Source organism: Hydra vulgaris, chromosome 11 (genome assembly GCF_038396675.1).
Source record: "Hydra vulgaris chromosome 11, alternate assembly HydraT2T_AEP".
NCBI lineage: Eukaryota > Metazoa > Cnidaria > Hydrozoa > Anthoathecata > Hydridae > Hydra > Hydra vulgaris.
Genome location: NC_088930.1, coordinates 12,172,223 through 12,191,962, shown reverse-complemented (window position 1 = coordinate 12,191,962; position 19,740 = coordinate 12,172,223). Strand labels below are relative to the sequence as shown.

The following is a 19,740-nucleotide window of genomic DNA, read 5'->3' as shown; positions in this document are numbered from 1 at the left end:
AGTTATAATAACATGCTAATTAATTATAATTTCATTAAGCTTAATTGTAGCTATTTTTATACTATATTATTATTGTTATGTTGCTTTACATTTCTGAAAATCTTTTATTGTTTGGCTTATCTTGTGGGTATGACATGATGGCACAAAATAGATTTTAGATAAAAAAACTTGTGTCATGCAATTTTATTATTTATTTTAAAATTGATTGCATCTTTTTTTCAGTTATCATAGCAACACAATGCTTTAATTAAGGAATATAGAAAATGACAAATACTTGATAATATTAACACAATAAAAAAATAAATGTATATTATGATAATATAATTGTGTAATTTATATAATTATAATATTTAGTGCTTTTTAACAAGAGTACAGATTTTTATATATCACCAACTAAAGTATAATTAAGAGAATGACAATCGAAATACCCAGTTTTGAGTCAGTGAGTAACAAAGAGGATGTTTTTGTTAGTCCTTTACCAGAGTTATGTGTTATGATCAAAGGTTCTACAATGCTTAAAGCTGGAAGAATGGTAATATTTTTACATAATATTAACAATTAAATTTTTTATTGTTAGCAATACTGTCAACATTTGCTGTCAATATTTTTTGTGATTTCCTTATGATTTCTATTTATGTAACTATTATGTTTTTATATTTTATGTTTATATTGTATTTTTTATAATTATAACTTATATTGTTTGACTTATACTTTTTTTTTTCTTTTGTTATTTGCTTCAAATGTTTTGATGAATAAAGTATTATTGTGGGATTTTTATAAAATAATAAGTTTTAATATTTTTTACAGGGACGACCACACTTTCGAAAGTTTCATATGTCTGCAGGTTTTAAATATTTTCTGTTTTTTAAAATATAAATTTTTATTTATTATATTTATTTCTCAAGTATTTATTATATTGTTTAAGCAATCAATGCATTTTTTTTTATCTTTTGAGAGATTTATTACTAAAAATAAAATTTTCTAGATATATTCATTTTGTTTTAAAGTTATTCGGATGGCGTATACTAGCAGTTTAATTTACACAATTCAATACTTCTAGCTTTATCTATTAAATTATTTATTCAATTAAATAAAATAAAATAGAGTGTAAAATAGAAGTTAAATATTTCAATTAAAAGTAAAATAGAGTGTGCAATAAGAAGTTGTAAATGTTTGAATATAAATAATTTTAAGATTACTTTATATTAATAGAAATATTTATGATCAAGTTTAAACTTTGGTGGGATTATTTATGTAATACAACTTGCAGTCATTTAAGTATTTACAATGAAAAAAAAAAATTTTTGATTTCTTATTGTTGTACCTGAAAAAATATGTTATAATTCATTAATTTAAGTATTAAAAATTATTACAAAAAATATTTTTTTAGTAAGTTTGAGAACTATGTAGTTTCAGAAGTGTACTTTTTAATTTTTGGCATTTGAAAAAAATTAGTTATAAACAGTTTAAACTTATAAAATAATACCTCTTTTTGTTTGTTTGTTTGTTCAAATTACTTATGTTATTTTTTATTAGATTTAAAATTGTTGCAATGGGAGTCACCAAACAAAGGTGCTGCTGAGTCTTCAGGTGAGTTTTACATATATAAAGAAATAATGTTTGAGGTACACATAATATAAAAGCTTAACGATTTAAAGTTTGTTCTACCTGAACAAACTATTATTTTATAAGTAAAATATAACTATTTAAGGAAACTCTTTATTATAATTGCAGAAGAAAAAGGTTTTAAAGAAATTTGTTATAATATTTTCAATTTGTGAAAGGGAGGCTAAAAAAATTACATAACTTTGATTTTTTTGGTTATTCTTTATATTTACTACACTCAACAAGGTAATTCCTTTTTTAGCTTTATTTTTTTAGTTGCAATAGGAGATATTGAAGAAGTAATAACTGGACAAAAAACAAAAATATTTGAAGGAAATCCTATTCCAGAATATGAGGTAATTTTTAATAAGTCTTCTTTATTTCAATTAAACTCTTTATTTTTTAAATTCTTTATTTGCCGCTCTCTTAAACAAATCTTCTCAAACATGCTTATTTTCTTTAACCCTTTGCAACTCTAAAAGTACTTCTTTTCTCCTCCAAATCTAACATCTGACCAAATGAGTTCTGCTCATGCCATTGAACTTTGTATATAGCTTCCTTAGCCATTTGCTTATCCAGTTAATACAAGAGTCTATTTTCTGCATTCCACCACCATGATGTCACTGAGGACCCTTTGTTTATTTGCATACTTTATTATATATTTCTATAAAGTTTTTATGTTTTTCAATGTACATTTGTGACTTCTTTTTGACAAGATTTGGTAGGACCTTCTTTTGCTCTATTTTTTTACATACTTTTACCAAGTTTTCTACTTTAAAAAAATTTAGAGGTTTCATGACAGGCTTTTGTAAACAATTTTGTTAACTCTTTATTACACATTGTGATTGGAGATTTGTAGTTAGAGTTTTTTTGTTGATTTTGTCGATGATAAAAGTGTGTCTTTTTAAGCTCTTTAACAATTCTTCAATCTAGTCTTTGTGATGTTTTTATTGGGTCTCCACCCTAATTTTTGTTTATATAGCATTCACAAAGTTCAAATGGTTTTACAGTTTTGCTTACAGTAGACTTGGCGGTATTATATTTTCTATAAATTTAAGCTTGAACTTTTGACTTGTCCACCTTGTTTTGCCCAAAGAAAAATATTGTTTTTTAAGGAAAATGCAGTATATTTTTATTCAGAACATAAAAATACTACTTAAAAGTTAAATGTTCAATTGTTTTTTTCTTTTTTCAGTTTTTAATCAAGTTTTATTTTAAGTTTGAAATTGTTCACCATGTTTTGTCCGATACTGTAAAGATAATAAATTAACTAAGGCTGCTTCAAAAAATGCAAGAAACAAAATACGGAAACAAAATTTTCAATTTATTAAAGCTTTAGTGTGCTAACTTTAAGAGATATTTTGTCTGCCTATCAAAAAAGCATTACTCCTACGGCTTCTTGCATTTTCTATATTATGCAAAATAATTTGCATGATGATAATAATTTTTGTTCTTAGAAGAAATATTTTAATGAGAAATCTCTCTCAGCTGCGAGCTGACATTGTTCTTCAACAGTGGATGAAAGCAGTTGCTCTTTTTAAACCTTCAGTGTTAAAGCTTTAAACCAGCGGTAAAGCTTTCTCATGTGCTTTATCAGAGACAAAGCGTATGGGAAAGCTTTAGAGACACAAATGCCTTCTTTGGAACCCAAACCGGATAAGTTGTTAGATATCACAATTTGCAAGTATGGAATTATCTTGTGTTATCAGTTTTGTTTGATTAGTCTTCTTGCATCAATCAGGTTTATATTTAGTGTACTTGTATCAACAAAAAAAAGATTCTCAAGATTGAACCTTTTTAGCTTATTACCAGATTGGAAAAAGATTAAAAAAGATTGATCTATTTCAAAGTAATGATAGGCTTCAATGATATTAAAGAGACTAAAAAATGAAGAAGTCAAGGATAGAAGAGAAATTAGAAAGTATGGAGAAAATGAGGAAGCAAGTTCAAAGAAGAAGAAATGAAAAAGAAAATTAAGATGTTTTTAAATGTTTTTTTGAGAATGATTCAATGAGGATGATTCAAGAAAGAAATAAAATAATTGGAAAAGAAACTTTTAATGAAAATATAGTTTGTAATATATATCTTATTGAAACTTTAGCTGTAAAATTTTCATAGAAGTTTCAATAAGATATGATAGTCTACCTGCAGCAACATCAGCTGTGGCTTCATCATTTCTTCTGACCTTATTAAAGCAAAGTATTTGACACCTGAGATGCCCTATTTAACAGTTGATCTTATAAAGAAAAAACAAGAGTAACAATAATGGAAAGTGTAAGAATGTCTGAAGAAAGAATAAATAACAATATACCTATTAGAGGTTTATTTATTAATGGAAAAAAAGACTCCACTTTAGTGAAGGAACAAACTTTTTGACAAATAAATTTCACATAAAGAATATAAAAGAAGAACATATCACTGTGACCTTAAAACTTGCTAAAGATATTTTACTCAATACACTCCTACTAAAGCCATTTTCTATATATATATATGTATATATATATATATATATATATATATATATATATATATATATATATATATATATATATATATATATATATATATATAAGACAATTTTAATCTTAACATCAGACCAAACTTAAAAGCCTTAAATTTTCTAGATATCACATTTAACTTTTCTGAGAACTCTTTTAAACCTTATAGAAAACCAGGAGATAATACCAGGAGACCAAAAATGATCTCTAATTGCATCAGTGATATATCTTCAAGCAAAGAAGCTTTTGATAGAGCCGCACCATTTTATAATAACGCTCTCAATTCTTGTGGATTCAAAGATAAGATCAATTTCATTCCAAATAATCAGAAATATAATACAAAATCTCAAAAAAGAAACATTATTTGGTTTAACCCACCTTATTCGCTCAATGTAAGAAAAAACGTAGCCAAAATATTTTTGAGTACAATTGATAAATGTTTCCCTTAAGACCACAAATTTCACAAACTTTTTAATCAAAACAACTTAAAGGTTAGTTATAGCTGCTTTCCAAACATCAAGAGTATTATTACTTCTCATAATAAAAAGATATTATTTAATTCTCATGAAAATGCCAATCAATTATGCAATTGTCAACAAACCACCTTATGCCCACTCAACAGAAAATGTCTTACAAAAAATCTTATTTATATTTGCAACATAAAAACTCATTAAGAAGAAGAAGAATATTATTACATTGGGCCTACTGAGAAAACATTAAAAGACAGGTAGTATAAACATAAAAGCTCTTTTGTTTATGAAAGTAAGGCCAACTCCACTGAACTTTCAAAATTTGTGTGGGAATGCAAAAAAATAACTATGGAACCTATATTAAAATGGAGTATTCTCGCTCAAGCAGAGCCATTCAAACCTGGTGGCAAATTTTGCAATTTATGCTTAACAGAAAAATACCACATTATTACAAACAAACCAAGGTTGCATCAAAATACTGTCATAAAAATAAATTTCTAATAAAGAACTCTAATGTCATCAAGGCGGACACTCCATAGCATTTTTTGTATATAATTTATGTTGTTACTTTTTTGTTGTTGTTACATCTGATGATCGCTATTGCGTGAAACTTTTAGTTATGTAATTGAAATATATATTAATATATATATATATATATATATATATATATATATATATATATATATATATATATATATATATATTATTAAATATATATATATATATATATATATATATATATATATATATATATATATATATATATATATATATATATATATACACAAATCAAATGTCGACCTATCAATGAAAAAGGAAAAAATCAATGAACTCATTTCTATGTTTTAAGGTCAAACCTTCGTTTTACATTTTTTCTGCCAACCTGATGCCGACCTCACACAGATCAAGGTCAGCAAAGTTTTATATATATATATGTATATATATATATATATATATATATATATGTATATATATATATATATATATATATATATATATATATATATATATATATATGTATATATATATATATGTATATATATACTCACACACATACACGAATACATATTCGTGTATGCATATATACATTATGTATTCTATACTATATATGATTATATATACTATACATATTGTTGTAAGATAACTTCTCAAACATTTTTACTACATTAAAAATGTAAACTATATAACTGTTGCATAATTGGTTATGGTCTATTCAGACAGCAAGTAAAAAAAAATGAATAAAAACTCTACTACAGCATGCTGAAATATAGCTGCGGAAAAAATAAAGTACTTTTTTATTTCTACTATTTTATTATTGACTTTGTTATCTTTGCTAAATCTCAGTAAAGTCATGAATTTATTTATAAGCTTGAATGATAAAAAAATGATTTTATGTGTGAAAGTACTGTTTGGAGAAATCTCTTCCATGAATGATATGATACTGATTCAACAGTAACAGTCTTGTATAATGGCAGAGTAGAAAAACTTATAAATACAAAAAGTCATTAATTACACTATTTTTTACTGCACACAAGATAAAAATGGTTTTAAAGCTGTTGACCATCACTTGAAAAATTACTTAGTTGCTGAGTTTTTTGGTCAGTTAATATTTTCATAGTTTGAGTATTGAGTATTATTGCGGTAGTGGTGTAGTGGTAGAGCGCTCGTTTCATAAGCGAGAGGTTCCGAGTTCGATTCCCACCATGTCCCTGTTAGTACCGCGCTCAACTTGTTTCTCCGGGCAGTGGCCTTGTTCGTCAAGGTTTGTGTTTCTGAGTTATAGAGTTGAGAGAGGGTTATAACCACAAGTAGCCTCCTCATCTGTAGTGGCCTTCTCGGCCTTGGGGAGGTGAATTATAAAAAAATAAAAAGTTATTATATGTGATAGTATTTCTTATTCAATAACAAAGTAGGCAAAATGCATGCCAGAATTATCTTTTGATACCAAAATATAAGGATTTGAATAAGAAATATTAAAGTTAATGATTTTAGTTAATAAAAATTTTATTTTGACTACAGTTTTTTCAACAAATTCATATATCTAAAAGTTGGTACTAAAAACATAAAATCTTTTTGTGGGGTTGTTCAATTTTGATGATTTTTTCATTTTTAAAATATATATACTTGAATATTTTTAAAACTTTATTTTAGGAATTTTAAAAATATCCACTTGAAAATATCCACTTGAAAATATCCACTTTAAAAATATCCACTTGCTCTTTCTAATAAAATACAACAACCTAGAATTTAACTAATTTAAAAATTTTATGTCACAAACCTTGTAATATACTGAATAAAGTTATGAGTTTTAATTTTATTTGAAGCATAAGATTTTTCTATGATTTTCTGGAAATCTTATATCTTTGAGTTAAAAGTTTCCCAGGTTTTTGCAAACCCTAAATGTATTCCCGTACTGTTGCCTTATAGAAGCTGTTGAAGGCTAGGAGAAGTTAACTCTGACTTAAAATACTACCCTACCTTTGGTGTTTGGTTGAGTAAATGCATGAGATGGTTTCTCAATAAAAATACTTATTTGGCCAGATGTAAACTGCACCTACCTACTTTTTTTATGGAAGACCTTCAAGGCAAACACTTTAGGGGTAAACAACCATTGCTACTTCCAAATTGTTTTGATCTATCTTTTACAAATATTTGTAAAAGATAGATTTTTTAAAGTAGCTTTTCATTGATTGACAACGCTCTCCTTCATTTTCAGTATCTTCTGGGGGTACTACAAGGTTTCATCTATGGTCCTGTGCTATTGCTCATCTATATTAATGATCTTCCTTTTATTTCTTACTTCTTAAGTGGCTCTAATTGTTGATGAAAATCTTGATCTTCATCTTCTTCATCTTTTTTTGATGACTTAGGACATTTGATTTTGAATATGTTATACTTTATGTCATTGGGGAATATTTATTACTATATTAAATTAATTACTTTTCATTGCACTAAATGTAAATCAGAGGTATTTATAAACTCAAGTACTAACTTTATACTACTTTCATACTTTGTTATCTAGTATGTTTTTAGATATTAAATATGTTACTTCATATATTTTTAAGTTTTATATATAAATTTATAAATAAATAAAATAATTTATTGCAAATAAATTGTTTTGTTGACTTTTCACAGTTATATTTATGCATAGAAATGTTATTTCTACTCAATGAATGTGCTGAGCATTTTGGTTGCAAAATGTTGTTTGTTTTTGTTAGGCAATCTCATTCTCAGTCATTTACAAACAGGGTAACACAAAACGTTCTTTGGATATTGTTTGTAAAGACAGAGTAGAATATGATATTTGGACCGTGGGACTGCAGGTATTTTAAATGTTTTTAAATTTTTGTTAAAGAACTTTATTAATTTAAATATATAGCTTAAATTTTGTATTTAGGCCCTAATTAATGGTTTTGATAACTTAGATGGCCTGAGACTTATGAGTGAAGCTGACCTTTCCAAAGCTGATGGAAAGTTAATGGTACTTTTATTAATAATGACTTTTAGATTTTAGAATAAGTTGTATTTATATATTTTAATTGTTTATAAAGGCATTTTTTTGTTAACTTAATTAATTATAAGCATATTTTTACTATAAAATTTATCTTTCTAATCATTATGTATAAAACTATTTTCAGCTGGAATTAGGCTTATTTGGAGATAGGGTTTCTGTCAAAGAAGGTACCATCTGTTGCAGTGTCTCTAAATTTTTATCATTGTTATTAGTTATTATGTTGTATTTTTGTTTTGTTTTTTATGGTTTTTATTGTAAATACAGTTGTTATTTTTCTTATTCTTACTTTTATGTTTGTAATCATTTTTATTGCTGTTTTTATAGTTGTTTTTGTTATTATGCTTTTTGTTGTACTTACAGTTGTTATTCTTATTATCCATATTTTATGTTTTTAATTGTGTTTATTGCTATTTTTGTTGTTGCTTTTAGTTGCTAATATACTTATGGTTGTTTTAGTTTTAATGAAGTTCTTATTATAGATGCATGTGACATATACACATGGGGTGCAAGCCCTAAAGGTGTTCTAGGTCATGGTGAGGAAACAGAAGAACTTTTTCCTCGTGTTGTTGAAGCTTTATTAGGTAGAGATATACGTACTGTAGCTTGCGGAACTGAGCATACTTTAGCCGTTAGTGGTGAGTTTTTTTTTTCAGTTTGTAATAACATAACAGTTAACAAAATTAGCAAAGTTGTAAATGAATTATGTAATTTTTTGAACTTTAAATCCATGGTTACATACTGTGGTTTGGATAGGTTTTCATAAATTCGTTTTTTTAATTTAAATATGATATTATAAAAGAGTTGAAACAATGTTTCACATCTTGATTATATTTTTATAACATCTTCTTGGCGTTATAAAGTTGCATTATAATAATTTCTAAAAATTCTATACAATATTAACGTTTATGGTTTAGTTAATGGAGAAATGTTTTCATGGGGATGTGGAAGAGGGGGAAAACTTGGACTTAAGAATATTTTAGACAGATATATGCCCCTCAAAATTGGTGCTTTTGAAAATGTGAATATTACTTTTGTTTCATGCAATGAGTTACATTCAGCTTCTGTAACAGGTAAATTTTGTAGAAATATCAATGAAAAGAAGTGAGAAATTTGTTTTATAAAAGATATATCTAATAAATTTTGAAAACAAGTTATTTTAAGATGAACATTAACTGTTTTATGTATTTTTTAAAGAATCTGGTGAGCTTTATACATTTGGAAGATCTGGGCCTCATCTTGGATATACAACAGAAGATCGTAAACAAGCAGTTCCGAGAAAAGTTGACTTGAGCACTGCAAATAAAATCAAAGCAGTTTCTTGTGGATTAGAGTTTACTATCGGTAATTATTATTATTATTATTTTAATCTGATCAGAACAGCTAAATTAGCAAAATTTACACTTTTTTCTAAAAATTATTGTGTTGTCAAGTTGTGTTAGAAAGTAGTTTATAAAAATATTTCAAAAAATTTAAAACGAAGATGCAATTCATATGCTAGTGCAGAAATTTTATTCCTAAAACATACCCTATTTATTTACATATATATATATATATATATATATATATATATATATATATATATATATATATATATATATATATATATATATATATATTTCATTTGTTTATATTTTATCTATATATTTTACGTATCAATTGTTGCTACTTCTCTCTCTTAACTCTATAACTGCGAAATTTGCGAGCACTCTATCACTACAATATATATATATATATATATATATATATATATATATATATATATATATATATATATATATATATATATATATATATATATGTATATAAAATCCTGCATGGTAGTTAAAAGGTTTTATCCTTAAGCTGTTGTTTTAAATCAAATGCTAATAAACCAGACCAGAAAAACTTGAATAAAGTTTTTTTTAATATTAGATTGCTTGCCCAAACTTTCGATTGATGTAGCGGCACTTTCTTGTAGAAACAGGCAATAAGATAGTTGATGTAGCAATACTCCACGCATGTTTTACAGTAAAAAAGTAACACTCTTTGCATGTGTTACCTAATTGTCAGTCGATGTAGCAACACTCCTCGTATGTTTTAAAAATATTATACAACAATAAAAAAACAAAAACACCATAAAATTAAAAAACTTTTTAGTCATAATTATTGCGATTTTTTAAAAACAATAAAACCTAATGTACTTTCGAATTTTTTTAATTATTTTAAATTCTAAATGACATTCAAATGTTTCTTAATTGTTAAAGTTGCTTGTTGTTGTTGAAAAAAAGCGTTAAAAGAGGCTTTTTTTTACCATTAAAGTCTCTTTAACTACTTTACTATAGGATTTATATGTGTGTGTATATATATATATATATATATATATATATATATATATATATATATATATATATATATATATATATATATATATATATATATATATATATATAAAATATATATATATATATATATATATATATATATATATATATATATATATATGTATATATGTATGTATATATATATATATGTATGTATATATATATATAGTTTGTTGTCTTTGGGAAGAGCAGAAGGAAAAAAGGAATTCTTACGCCAACACATATGTCACTTTTAATTACTTTTGACTTTCGTCCAACATTTGCGTGTTGGACGAAAGTAAAAACCATTAATTTAATTACAAATAAATCGTTTTTTAAAAAAACCACAAAAACGCAAATTTAATTGACCAGAATGTTTTAAAAACATTCTGAATGTTTTTAACGATATAAACAATGTTTTTATTTTTATTTTTTTTAATAAAATGTTTTTATTTTTAATTTTTTTAATAAAATGTTTTTATTTTTTTTTTACTGTAAATCATGCGCGGAAAGTTGCTACATTTACTATCTTATAGCCTGACTCGCAAGGGAGTGCTGCTACATCGACTGACAAATAGCCTGACTCGCAAGGGAGTGCTGCTACATCGACTGACAAATAGCCTGACCCGCAAGGGAGTGCTGCTACATCTACTATCTTTTAGCCTGACCCGCAAGGGAGTGTTGCTACATCGACTGAGGGTTTGGTTGGGGCAGGCAGTCTATCTATTAATAAAAAAAATAATTCCGGTCTTGCATTTTAATTTTTACTTTTTGTCAACAAAATATGGAAAAAACTTTTGGACAACATCTACGGGTTGTGTATATATATATATATATATATATATATATATATATATATATATATATATATATATATATATATATATATATATATATATATATATATTTATATATATATATATATATATATATATTTATATATATATATATATATATATGTATATATATATATATATATATATATATATATATATATATATATATATATATATATATATATATATATAGAAATTAGTAGAAACACTTATCTAATTTTTGATTTCTTCAACACTGTGTTTTATCATCAGTAGGTTCAACAGGAAGAATTCTTCCTGAAGTTCCCACTGTGTTTTACCATCAGTAGGTTCAACAGGAAGAATTCTTCCTAAGTATAAACATATAAATGTTTATACTTTTGTCAAATATCAAAAAATTATCTCAAAGATCAAAAAATGCTGGATCCGCCACTGTCAGCAATAAAGCAACTCAGTGACCTTAATTTTTTATTTTTAAACTTTAATTAAATGTTGGTTTTAAATTTTCACATAGTTTGTTGTTTTTTTTATTTTTATCATAATCGATTTCACTTCATCATTTCAAATTTCATTAAATTTTACTAAAAAAATCTTTAGGTAGATTTTTTAAAAGAATTCTAACAGATCTAAGGACAACTATAATTACTATGTAAACACACAAGAAAAAAAATCAATTCAATCAATTTTGAAGTATATTTATTTTATGTTTAACTATGGTTCATATGTATATTATAAGTTTTTGTTAATGTAAAAAATTCAGGAGTAATCCTTCGTCATTGGAGTATTAAATAAATGTTTAATAAAAAAAGGTTTCACTTAATTGATTGGTCAAAAGCTTTTTACTATGTTTCAGCTGTTTGATTGGTGATTTGTGTTGGTTACTTTCTTACAATAATTAGTTTCAATTCAAGAAATGCATTACGAAATTTTTAATAAATTAATAAGCTAAAACATGTTAATGTTAATCAAATATATGGTCAAAAGTCAATGTGTTTCTATTTATTTTGTTTATATAACTATTTGTTTCATTATTTGATTTTTTATTTAAGTTTAATTTCTCAATGCTCTTAAAAAAATGTTCAATTTTTTCTTTCTGAATCTTGTCTTTAATCAAATAGTTTTTAACTTCATCATTTATTTTAAGTGAACTTTTTCTTGTCATTTTTGTTGTTGTTGACATTCTTTTTTCATAGAAAGTATTTTCGTTGAGATCTTTATCTAAATTTATGTTGCTTTCATTTATTGATTTTGAAATAGAACTGTCACTTTTACTTTTTGTAAGTGTTTTTCCACAGTCTTTATTTTCAGTGATTCTGTTGTAAGTCTGTTGTGGTTGCTCAGTAACAAGGCTGTTACTGGATGGTAAACTGCTGGCACTGATTAGTGGAATTTTTTTTTTTTTTTTAATTTGCGGTATTAATACTTGTGTTGAGCTATGTCTTCTGAGGGTAAGAGGGGATGCAAGGTTTGTCTTTACAGAATTGTGTTTTAGTTCCAGTAGAGAAATGTTTTCATAGCTACTTGATAAAAATGGTAAACTTCCTACAGAGTTCATTTTTTCTCTTTGTAAAAAAATGTGTTCATTTTTTTTACTTATTTCTTTCGAAAATTTTTGCTGAAACTGTAAAGCCAAATGTCTTTGAGAATTTTCCATGTTTCTTAAAGAGTCTTGTTTTTGTTTCTCGTATGAGTTAACAAGAATGTTTAAGCGTATATCTTCTTGAATATTAAACCTTTCTGCACGATTCTCCATTGTCATCATTTTTTCTAAATATTTTAATAGTTGTGTGTATAAATATATATATATATATATATATATATATATATATATATATATATATATATATATATATATATATATATATATAAATATATATATATATACATATATATATATATATATATATATATATATATATATATATATATATATATATATATATATATATATATATACATATATATATATATTTACATATATATATATATTTATATATATGTATATATATATATATATATATATATATATATATATATATATATATATATATATATATATATATATATACATATATATATATATATATATATATATATATATATATATATATATATATATATATATATATAGAGTGGTGTGGACTGTGATTTTATATTTTGACACCTACAGGCATATATATACAGTGGTGTACACTGGAATTTTAGTTTTGACACCTACAGGCATATATATACAGTGGTGTACACTGGAATTTTAGTTTTGACACCTACAGGCATTGTGCAAACTCTAAACTTTTGTATGTATCAAAAAAGCTTGGGAACAAAAAAACCCTAATTTTTGGGCCCACCCAGCCCTTAACGTGGGAGCAACGAGTTTTTTTTACTATTTTTATCTAAATTCATATTCATCAACAAACTTCAAGTTTCATGCAATAATCTCTTAGTGTTCAGTTTTTATGACCCTGCAATCTTTACAGCCCCCTCAAATTGAGGGGGTTAAAACTTTATATGGTCATAGTTTTTGAAAAATAAGAGATTATAGCATGAAATTTAAAATTTTTTAATGAATATAAATTTAGATAAAAATAGTAAAGAAAACATTTTATAAACTCGTTGCTCCCACATTAAGGGCTGAGTGGGCCCAAAAATTTGGGTTTTTTTGTTCCCAAGCTCCATTCACCCCAATTCTTTGCAAAACATTCTTTTTTGATATAGGCATAAACATACAAAAGTTTGGAGTTTGCACAATGCCTGTAAGTGTCAAAACTCAAACATCTAAAATCCAGTGCACAAAAGTGATATATATATATATATATATATATATATATATATATATATATATATATATATATATATATTATATATATATATATATATATATATATATATATATATACATATGCACAAACACATATATAAAATAATAATAATAGCAATAACAGTAATAATAATTCAAAATCAGTTGTCAATTCAATAAAAAAGGTCTTATAGTTATCAATTCTAAAATAGTAAAGCATTATATAAATATAAAGCACATGAAATAGTATATAAGCTAAAAGAAAAATTATTTCCATCTTTACAAAGTTGCTTTAAAAAATTGCAAAAAATTCTTCTGAAATTCTAAATATCTTTTAAATGAAGTACATAAAATATATTTACCATTACCATGAATATAAATTTTTTTTTTAACAATAATTTATTTTTAATGAAATGTTTGAAGATAAATCTTATTTACTCAAAGATTCAGAACATCTCAAATATCAAAGTTTTGTCGCATTATATGTTAATAAATTGTTTATTTATTTTAACAACAAATAAACAATCGAGCTATATGAATTTTATTATGTTATATTATAGAATTGAATGAGAGGAATTTGATATAATTATTATATATAACGAAATTTTTCGATAAAAAGGATATAAATAATATATAATTAAATAAGAAGTTAACTAAATAAAATGACTTTTTTTAAAAAGGGTTATGAAAAAGACTGTTGACAGAAAATAGTAAATTAATAACATTAAAAAAAAAAGTAATTTAGAACATTATTACATCTGTTTATTATTTTATATATATATACACACACAAACATAAGTTTGTGTGTGTATGTGTGTGTGTGTGTGTGTGTGTGTGTGTGTGTGTGTGTGTGTGTGTGTGTGTGTGTACATAAACGTGCATATATATATATATATATATATATATATATATATATATATATATATATATAAATATATATATATATATGTAAATGCATATATATATATATGTGTGTGTATATATATATATATATACATATATATATATATATATATATATATATATATATATATATATATATATATATATATATATATAATATATATATATATATATATATATATATATATATATATAGATAGATAGATAGATAGATAGATAGATAGATAGATAGATAGATAGATAGATGTATCTATATATATATATGTGCATATATGTATATATTTATATATATGTGTGTATATAAATATATATATATATGTATATATATATATATATATATATATATATATATATATATAGATAGATAGATAGATAGATAGATAGATAGATAGATAGATAGATGTATCTATATATATATGTGCATATATGTATATATTTATATATATGTGTGTGTATATATATGTATATATATATGTATATATATATATATGTATATATATATATATATATATATATATATATATATATATTTCTATATATATATATATATATGACATTACCTTTTCTTCACCTTTAAAATGTCTTTCTACCTTTATAACTCTACCATGATATGCTAAATAATTTTTCTTGTTTTTTAATTCAACATTTTTCAATTAAAATAGGTCTGTTTATCTTTTAATTATTTGGCTAACATTTGGTTCCTACATTTTGGAAGTTTGTTGTTTTTCCAAACAATTTTTTAGTTTAAAAACTTTTATGTGTTCCTTAATGACCTCTGTAATGACTGTTTCGACGTTGTTTAAATAAATTTAGATTTTATTTGTCTGCATATTTTGTTTTTTTGATGGTCTGTAGAATTTTAGAAATCTGTATAATTTTAAATAAATATTATTTTTTTTTTTTAAATTTGATATTCTACCCAAAAGCGTATATAATGCACCCATTTAAAAACTACTAATATTGGCGTTTTAGAGTGATTTTAAAATTTCAAGCCTCCTAAAGTGTCGGTGGAATAATGTCTTTAAAGTTAAATTAATGAATTGCTTGGTTATAGATTTTAAAAATTTTAACTTGTTAAAACATTTTGTTAATACTTAGACAACTTGTTTTTAATCTCACCGACTGTAATACCAAGTTTTTATCAATGTCCTATTATTAAGTTTTTTTCCTACTAATTATATTATATTAACTAATTCTTTTGTAATTAAAATTTTTTTTTTAATTTTATTTTAACATAAATAGTGATAAAAAAAAATTGAAAAGTTTGCGTGTGGCGTAAATGAATGAAACGACTTTTTTAATTTTATTGTTCTTTTAAATATATGTGATTTTTTTGTTTTTATCAAAAAAGACAAAATTTTTTCCTGTTTAGTTTTTTTTAGTATTTAAATATTTGATCAATGAACATAACTGGATGTCGTACGACTTCCGGCAAATCCAAAAATGTTTTTGTTAAGTACACATGATATAACGTAATATTTGCTACCTAAATTAAATGTTTGCAACTACAAATCTCATTTTGTTTTCTTCGGCTCTTTTTTCCCACTAGGGGTCTTCCATAAATTACGTCACGGAGTTTTTGACATTTTTACGTAACGTAACGCGTCCGTAACACTTTATTGACCCCCCCCCCCCTCAATATTACGCAGCGATTTTGTACCTCACCCCCCCCCCGCCCTGAAATTTTTTTCACAAAAATTGTATAAATTATCGCTAATTTTATCAAACATCGCTATCCTAAACATGACACCAATTTTAAAAATCTATTCTTCATATATATTATACATGCAAAATGTTATATATATAATATATAATACATAATAATACATAATAATAAATAATACATGCAAAAATATTATTTTATAAATAAAATTTTCTTGCAAACCGATATTTTAGCGTGGCCGAGTAGATTCCGCTTCAGACTAGTAAAGCAAGGGTTCCAGGTTCGCCTCTGAATATAGATTTTTATTCTCATTTTGTACACAAAAGTTGTTTTGTTGCTGCACACTTTTGTGCATCAGCTAAATAAAGTTCTACCCTTGAACCATTTAAAGTCAAAGCGCAGAACGTGCTCTGCACACAGACTGTTACAGCCGTAACAGTCCGTTAAGAGGCTGTAACTACTCCGTTTACTGATGCACACATCGACTATGTAAGATTTAGGCGTAGTTGATTCTACAATCACTATGTAGATACATCAACTGAGGGTCTTGGTTTGTTCAGATACTCTTTTAATTAAATAAAAATCTTCTCTAGATTTGAAACTAAAAAAAAAAAAATGTTGCGTCACAAAATCGGCAACCCGCCCCCTCCCTAAAGCGTGACGTAATTTATGGATGACCCCCTAAGAAATAAGTTGACTTGTTTGTGGCTCTAATGCCAAAGTGCGTAGCGCGTAATAAAAATATAAAGCGTATAAAAATATTGCGTAACCGTAATAAATAATTACAATTTATAACCATTTGATTACAGCATTAAATTCTGAAGGAGAACTTTATTCTTTTGGAAAAAATGATTGTGGACAACTTGGCGCCGGTCATTTTAATGATATTGAAGAGCCATATCTCATTAAACATTTGAATGGCGTACGTATCAGCAAAGTATCATGTGGTTCCAAACACGTTGGCGCTGTTACTGGTATTTTATTAATTTTATTATGTTTTTTGCTTTGTATAATTTTCTAACTTTGTATTGAAATAAGATTTTTATTTATTTGAAGTAAACGGAGATGTGTGGTTGTGGGGATCAAATGAGTTTGGACAGTTAGGTAGAGATAAACTTGAAGCACATGATATTCCCTTTGAAGCACCATCTACGTTTTGGTGAGTTTACTTTTTGTTTATAAAAATCAATATAATTATAATTAAATTTTTCAGGTGTGAATACATTAAAATAGTTTTAATAAAATTGCTTTCGTTGTGTTAAGGAATGAAGAGATTCAAGATATAAAATGCGGTGGGAGTCACACTGTGGTTTTGTCATGTAAGTTATAATATTTATAAATATATGCGTGAGTTTATATATATATATATATATATATATATATATATATATATATATATATATATATATATATATATATATATATATACACATATATATATATATATATATATACACATATATATATAAAGTATGTTCCAGTATAAATGAATACTTAATACTTACCAGAAAAGGTACATATATTTTACAGGCACGGGTGTTCTCTACGTTTTTGGAAACGGCCAATCTGGTCAGCTTGGTGTAGCAGTCAATCAAACATCCCCCTATATAACCAACCCTTGCATTTTATCTATGCCAAATAACACTAAGGTGGCAAAAGTTGACTGTGGCATAGAGCATACTGCGGCAGTCACAGGTACGTAATTTATATATACTAATTTATAATATAAATTTGTTGCTAAATTCATATCTAGGTTTATATAACGTCTTTATTTAGAATCGGGTTGTTTATATACATGGGGCAATGGATCCAGAGGTCGTTTAGGTCACGGCGATCATCAGGACAGGTTTTTTTGTTTACTTTATACTACCTAATTTTTTTTTTTTAAATTAGTCTATTTAAATATTCGATTTTTATATTTAACAAAAATTATGTAACTACTAAAACATAAAAGTATATTATTTCTGATTATTTTTACAATTTAAACTGTGATGTGTGCGCTAAACTTGATTTAAGAAAATAATTATATTTTGTATGTCTTTGCATGCTGAAATTAAATTATTAAATAGCCTATAGTCAAGCTTTTTTTAAGTATAGGTTATATTTAGTAGTATAAAATATTTAATTTTTGAATATTTAACAGTGATTTGAGCTTCACCCACGTCCAATGTAACACTAGACATTATTTCAAAATTAGTTTTTTCTATTGAACAATGTTTATAATCATAAATTTAGAATTACAGCAAAATTTTTGACGTATTTTTCATATTTTATTTTTAATTATTCTACATGTATAAATTACATATTGAATAATAATTTTTTCAATTGCATCCAAAAAGCTATTACATCTGTTAATTTTTAGGTATGTACCTACTCTAGTAGAGTCGTTAGCATACAAACAAGTACAAAGTATTGCTTGTGGTGCTTATCATACAGCAGCATGTGTTATTAGAGCGTGGGTTCACGATCAGGAAACTAAGAGCTGTATGGCTTGCAAACAACGATTTACGACTGTGCGACGAAGAGTAATAATTTCTTTACCCCAAATATTTTTGTCTGATATTAATAATGTTTGATATATTTGTAACAAAATATAATAAATTTGGTACAAATTTCTATTTTTATTATTGTTTGTTTTCAGCACCATTGTCGCAAATGTGGTGGTATTTTTTGCGGTACTTGTTCCCAAAGGAAATGTCCTCTTCTTGAGATTGGATACAGTGAGCCTGTTCGCGTTTGTGACAGATGTTATTTTATTCTTACAGAAAGTACTCTTTAAATATTTTTTCAAAAACTTTAGCTTGTAAACGTGCTATACACGTATCATTTTTCTTGAATTAATGAATAACTAACACAAAAATTTGATCTTAAAATTAGCTAGAATATCTTTATATCATTATATATTTTTAAATTATTATTTCTGTATTTATATATTAAACTTTGCAAAGTGTTTTTTTATTACCATTTTGCAGAGATTTTGCTTAATTTATAAAATTCGCGTTAAATTGCTCTGTACGTTTTGTTTTTTTACTATTTTCGTCCTTTGATACTTATTTTAAATACATTTAAATTGTTGTTTTTATATATGTATATATGTATTTTGTAAAAATCAATAGATTTGTAAAAAGAATTTTATATG

The 19,740-nt window shown here is 25.0% G+C and overlaps 1 protein-coding gene and 1 long non-coding RNA gene across 2 annotated transcripts; one reads left to right on the top strand and one right to left on the bottom strand.

The window, feature by feature from the left end:
- Positions 1-328: 328 nt before the first annotated feature.
- LOC100209924 (uncharacterized) lies at positions 329-19,736 on the top strand. The gene is made up of 17 exons (XM_065810132.1): positions 329-532; positions 808-844; positions 1,537-1,590; positions 1,882-1,961; positions 7,792-7,896; positions 7,971-8,054; positions 8,212-8,254; positions 8,567-8,722; positions 9,002-9,157; positions 9,282-9,428; positions 17,411-17,575; positions 17,658-17,760; positions 17,865-17,920; positions 18,132-18,296; positions 18,378-18,447; positions 18,964-19,126; positions 19,243-19,736. Exons 1-17 carry the CDS (start codon positions 413-415, stop codon positions 19,378-19,380), a joined length of 1,842 nt encoding a protein of 613 aa, XP_065666204.1. The 5' UTR covers positions 329-412; the 3' UTR covers positions 19,381-19,736.
- LOC124813304 (uncharacterized) lies at positions 11,916-15,744 on the bottom strand. Its single transcript, XR_010641775.1, has 2 exons — positions 15,499-15,744; positions 11,916-13,008 (listed from the first exon to the last, which is right to left on the bottom strand). It is a non-coding gene; the product is annotated as an uncharacterized LOC124813304 (long non-coding RNA).
- Positions 19,737-19,740: the final 4 nt, after the last annotated feature.